Source organism: Callorhinus ursinus, unplaced genomic scaffold, assembly GCF_003265705.2.
Source record: "Callorhinus ursinus isolate GAN/ISIS: 27379988/994484 unplaced genomic scaffold, GSC_fseal_2.0 scaffold49, whole genome shotgun sequence".
Classification (NCBI taxonomy): Eukaryota; Metazoa; Chordata; class Mammalia; order Carnivora; family Otariidae; genus Callorhinus; species Callorhinus ursinus.
This window is the reverse complement of record NW_027397111.1, coordinates 3,376,806-3,382,867: the sequence shown is the minus strand read 5'-3', so window position 1 is coordinate 3,382,867 and position 6,062 is coordinate 3,376,806. Positions and strand designations below refer to the sequence as shown.

General features: G+C 37.0%; 1 protein-coding gene across 1 annotated transcript in view; it reads right to left on the bottom strand.

Moving 5' to 3' along the window:
* Window positions 1-451: 451 nt before the first annotated feature.
* COPB1 (COPI coat complex subunit beta 1) overlaps window positions 452-6,062 on the bottom strand; it is a 47,461-nt gene continuing 41,850 nt past the window's right edge. The window contains exons 21-22 of the mRNA XM_025894372.2: window positions 1,328-1,483; window positions 452-835 (exon numbers count right to left, since the gene is read on the bottom strand). Of these exons, the coding sequence (XP_025750157.1) occupies window positions 776-835; window positions 1,328-1,483 (216 nt within the window). The 3' untranslated portion in view covers window positions 452-775. The remainder of the gene's footprint in view (window positions 836-1,327; window positions 1,484-6,062) is intronic.

Genomic DNA, 6,062 nt, shown 5'->3' with positions numbered 1-6,062 from the left:
CTCTCAAATAAATAAAAATCTAAATCAATAAATAAATTCATTAATTAAAATAAAGACTCCAAGCTAAATGTGAATGGTTAAAAGATCTACTTTGGATTATTCCTTTTCATTATGATTCAGGATAATTAGTATGTTTATTTAAGTCAGGGTTCATAATACTCTTTTAAACTGGAGATGGATCTGTTTTCTCAAGTTATTTGATACTTTCCTCCTAGAGCTCAATTCCAGAGAAAAGCTCTTAGAACACAATAAGGGATTTTTAGAGATTTGATGTCGAAATAATAAATAAGTAAAAGTCAATTAAGTAAATCAAGGTCTGTCTCATTTCATATCATTGAATTTGTAAATTCTCTTAACAAACTAGTTTGTATATGCACAACTCAGAGTGATTTGAATTTATAATAGAAACCTATAAACCAACTAAAAGAAATCCATTGCTACATAACTAAAATTAGGTAATTATATATTTATTTATAAAATAACAAAAGATTTAGGAATAGATCTGTTTATTGTACTGTGAAAATGGTCTTGGTACATGTGAGAAACATTATATACTTTGAGGACAGCATTCAGAACTGTTAAGACAAAAGACAAACTATAATTTTAAACTCAATCTTGATTTAAGGGAAAGGCTATAAATTATTGGCTGGAACGCCTTCAGCATGAACTCAGATTCTATATAACATAAAGCATGAAAGAGTACAAAAGATGTTGGAGTCCAATAAGCCCATACCTAAATTTTAACTGTAAAGCTGCAAGGACTTTTTGTTTATTCTTATATACTAGTTTTCTTCTGAGACAAGTTGATTTTATCTCCAAGACTTAAGGCCATTCCCTGTAAGGAAGAATGAAAATGTTTATAATTATTAAATCTATATAAAACTAGTAGGTTATTGTATCTCAACCAAGCCCTCATTCAATGACACCACATCAATAATGAAACCAGACTCACCAAAACTTTACTTTGTTAAGTACTTTTAGTGCTAGATTTACAATTAGTCACTGGATTTGTAATTTAGATTTCAAAAAACTCTAGAGAACCCATTTCACAAACACCTTACAGGAATCAATCTTGTTTTAGGCAAATAATCCAGAGTGATAGGCCCAAAAAAGTGGGCCATTTTAATGAAGCAAAAGTTCTATTTCTATTCAGAGAATATTATTATTACATACATGCATCTAATGCACAAAATACTAGTATGACAGAGAATACTACATATGAAAATAATGAAGAAATAAATTCTATTTTGTTCAGTTTAGAGATGATCTCAAAAACAAAAACGAAACACAACCCCCCCCCCAAATTTGGGTAACACCCAATTGTTACCTGACTCTTTGCACGAATTCTTATGTGGCCAGTAACAGGGGCCTCTGGGCCCTGCTGAATTGGCTTCTCAATGCTGACATTTGCAAGTGCATCTTCTCCAAATATGGAACGAGCATACAGGTTGGCTGCCATAAAGCCACAGTAACCAGAAAGAGCCTAGAAGAAATTTATGATATATTCAATACTTCACTAGAGAATGACACATAAGCAAGACCCACCAGCATATATAAATTATCATTTAAAATAGGACTTACCATGTGGTGGTGGTTACATGACTACATAAATGTCAAAACTCATAGAACTATATACATAAAAAGTGTGAATGTTACTGTGTCTATGTTATACCTCAATAAAAGTGACTGTATTTAAAGAGATAGCACTTACTCCAATTTGTATATATACATTCCCTATTTACTTACAGAGTTGTCTGCACCAGACCTTAAGCTCCATGAAGGAGAGACAATTTTTATTTTGTTCATTACTATATATCCAGAAGCTCACAGAGTACTGGGCATATATTTGTTTGTGTATTTGTTAGACTATTTGTTGAATAAACTAATATATGAATTAAAACCCATTTGTCTGGCAGAACTTTACTGATAAAATTAGTATTATAACATTAGCAGGAATTCCACAAAGAAAAGAAATTCCTTAGAGCCTCAGCTTCATTTTTCTTTCTTTCTATTCTTTTTTCATGTATACAGAACTTAGAAAATTCTGTATTTGAACAAATATATTCTGACCCACAATCAGAACCAAGAGAAGAGGTCATGAACCTTTTTAATCCAGTATCAAAACCTATTTTGGAATGAGCCTTTAGCTGAAAGGGAGAAGAGTGAAAAGAAAAATGAATCTGGGAGGGAGCAAGATGGCGGAGGAGTAGGAGACCTGGATTTCGTCTGGGTTCAGGAATTCAGCTGGACAGGGATCAAACCATTCTGAACTCAACAGGAGATCGAAGAAAAGAATAGCAACAACTCTCTGAACAGAAAAGCGACCACTTTCTGGAAGTTATTCGCCTCTGGACAAAATGACAAGACGGAAAGAATCACCTCAACAAAAAGAACAAGAGGCAGTACCGACTGCCAGGAACCTATAAATACGGATATTAGTACGATGTCGGACCTAGAGTTCAGAATCATGATTTTAAAGATACTAGCTGGGCTTGAAAAAAGCATGGAAGTTATTAGAGACACCCTTTCTGGAGAAATAAAGGAACTAAAATTTAACCAAGTCTAAATCAAAAAGGCTATTAATGAGGTGCAATCAAAAATGGGGACACTAACTGCTAGGATAAATGAGGAAGAAGAGAGAATCAGCGATATAGAAGACCAAATGATGGAAAATAAAGAAGCTGAGAAAAAGAGAGATAAACAACTACTGGATCACGAGGGCAGAATTCGAGAGAGAAGCGATACCATAAGACGAAACAACATTAGAATAATTGGGATCCCAGAAGAAGAAGAAAGAGGGAGAGGGGCAGAAGGTATATTGGAGCAAATTATAAAAGAGAACTTCCGGGCGCCTGGGTGGCTCAGTTGGTTAAGCGACTGCCTTCGGCTCAGGTCATGATCCTGGAGTCCCGGGATCGAGTCCCACATCTGACTCCCTGCTCAGCAGGGAGTCTGCTTCTCCCTCTGGCCCTCTTCCCTCTCGTGCTCTCTCTCAAATAAATAAAATCTTTAAAAAAATAAAATAAAATAAAATAAAATAAAATAAAAGAGAACTTCCCTAATGTGGGGAAGGAAACAGGCATCAAAATCCAGGAGGCACAGAGAACCCCTCTCAAAATCAATAAAAATAGGTCAACACCCCGACATCTAATAGTAAAACTTATGAGTCTCAGAGACAAAGAGAAAATCCTGAAAGCAGCTCGGGAGAAGAGATACGTAACCTATAATGGTAGAAACATTAGATTGGCAACAGACCTATCCACAGAGACCTGGCAGGCCAGAAAGGACTGGCATGATATCTTCAGAGCACTAAATGAGAAAAATATGCAGCCAAGAATACTATATCCAGCTAGTCTGTCCTTGAAAATAGAAGGAGAGATAAAAAGCTTCCAGGACAAACAAAAACTAAAGGAATTTGCAAACACAAAACCAGCCCTCCAAGAAATCTTGAAAGGGGTCCTCTAAGAGAGAGCCTAAAAGCAGCATAAATCAGAAAGGAACACAGACAATAAACAGTAACAGTCACCTTATAGGCAATACAACGGCACTAAATTCGTATCTTTCAATAGTCACCCTGAATGTAAATGGGCCAAATGCCCCAATCAAAAGACACAGGCTATCATATTGGATTAAAAAACAAGACCCATCAATATGCTGTCTGCAAGAGACTCATTTTAGACCCAAAGACACCCCCAGGTTGAAAGTGAAGGGGTGGAAAACAATTTACCATGCTAATGGACACCAAAAGAAAGCTGGGGTGGCAATCCTTTTATCAGACAAATTAGATTTTAAACCAAAGATTGTAATGAGAGATGAGGAAGGTCACGATATCCTACTTAAAGGGTCTATCCAACAAGAAGATCTAACAATTGTAAATATCTATGCCCCTAACATGGGAGCAGCCAATTATATAAGGCAATTAATAACAAACGCAAAGAAACACATTGAAACAATACCATAATAGTGGGGGACTTTAACACCCCCCTGACTGAAATGGACAGATCTTCTAAGCAAAAGATCAACAAGGAAATAAAGACTTTAAATGACACATGGGACCAAATGGACTTCACAGACATAATCAGAACATTCCATCCCAAAGCAACAGAATACACATTTTTCTCTAGTGCCCATGGAACATTCTCCAGAATAGATCACATCCTAGGTCACAAATCAGGTCTCAACCAGTACCAAAAGATTGGGATTATTCCCTGCATATTTTCAGACCACAATGCTTTGAGACTAGAACTCAGTCACAAGAGGAAAGTTGGAAAGAACTCAAATACATGGAGGCTAAAGAGCATCCTACTAAAGAATGAATGGGTCAACCAGGAAATTAAAGAAGAATTAAAAAAATTCATGGAAACAAATGAAAAGGAAAACACAACTGTTCAAAATCTTTGGGATGCAGCAAAGGCAGTCCTAAGAGGAAAGTATATAGCAATACAAGCCTTTCTCAAGAAACAAGAAAGGTCTCAAAGACACAACCTAACCCTACACCTAAAGGAGCTAGAGAAAAAACAGCAAATAAAGCCTAAACCCAGCAGGGAATGGAAATAATAAAGATCAGAGCAGAAATCGATGAAATAGAAACCAAAAGAACAGAACAGATCAACGAAACTAGGAGCTGGTTCTTTGAAAGAACTAACAAGATTGATAAACCCCTGGCCAGACTTATCAAAAAGAAAAGAAAAATGACCCAAATCAACAAAATCATGAATGAAAGAGGAGAGATCACAACCAACACCAAAGAAATACAATTATAAGAACATATTATAAGCAACTCTATGCCAGCAAATTAGATAACCTGGAAGAAATGGATGCATTCCTAGAGATGTATCAAGTACCAAAAATGAACCAGGAAGAAACAGAAAACCTGAACAGACCTATAACCACTAAGGAAATTGAAGCAGTCATCAAAAATCTCCCAACAAACAAAAGCCCAGGGCCAGATGGCTTCCCAGGGGAATTCTACCAAACATTTAAAGAAGAATTAATACCTGTTCTTCTGAAACTGTTCCAAAAAATAGAAACGGAAGGAAGACTTCCAAACTTGTTTTATGAGGTCACCATTACCTTGATCCCCAAACGAGACAAAGACCCCATCAAAAAGGAGAGTTACAGACCAATATCCTTGATGAACATGGATGCAAAAGTTCTCACCAAAATACTAGCCAATAGGATACAAGAGTACATTAAGAGGATTATGCACCACAACCAAGTGGGATTTATCCCTGGGCTGCAAGATTGGTTCAACATCCACAAATGAATCAACGTGATACAATACATTAACAAAAGAAAGAACAAGAATCGTATGATCCTCTCAATAGATGCAAAAAAGCGTTTGACAAAGTACAGCATTCTTTCTTGATCAAAACTCTTCAGAGTATAGGGACAGAGGGTACATACCTCAATATCATAAAAGCCATCTATGAAAAACCCACAGCGAATATCATTCTCAATGGGGAAAAACTAAGTGCTTTCCCCCCAAGGTCAGGAACGCGGCAGGGATGTCCACTATCACCACTGCTATTCAACATAGTATTAGAAGTCCTAGCCACAGCAATCAGACAACAAAAAGAAATCAAAGGCATCCAAATCGGCAAAGAAGAAGTCAAACTCTCACTCTTTGCAGATGATATGATACTTTATGTGGAAAACCCAAAAGACTCCACCCCAAAACTGCTAGAACTCATACAGGAATTCAGTAAAGTGGCAGGATATAAAATCAATGCACGGGGGCACCTGGGTGGCTCAGTTGGTTAAGTGACTGCCTTCGGCTCAGGTCATGATCCTGGAGTCCCGGGATCGAGTCCTGCATCAGGCTCCCTGCTCAGCAGAGAGTCTGCTTCTCCCTCTGACCCAACCCCCTCTCATGCTCTCTCTCTTTCTCTCTCTCAAATAAATAAAATCTTAAAAAAAGAAAAATCAATGCACAGAAATCAGTGGCATTCCTACACACCAACAACAAGACAGAAGAGAGAGATATTAAGGAGTCGATCCCATTTACAATTGCACCCAAAACCATAAGATACCTAGGAATAAATCTAACCAAAGAGGCAAAG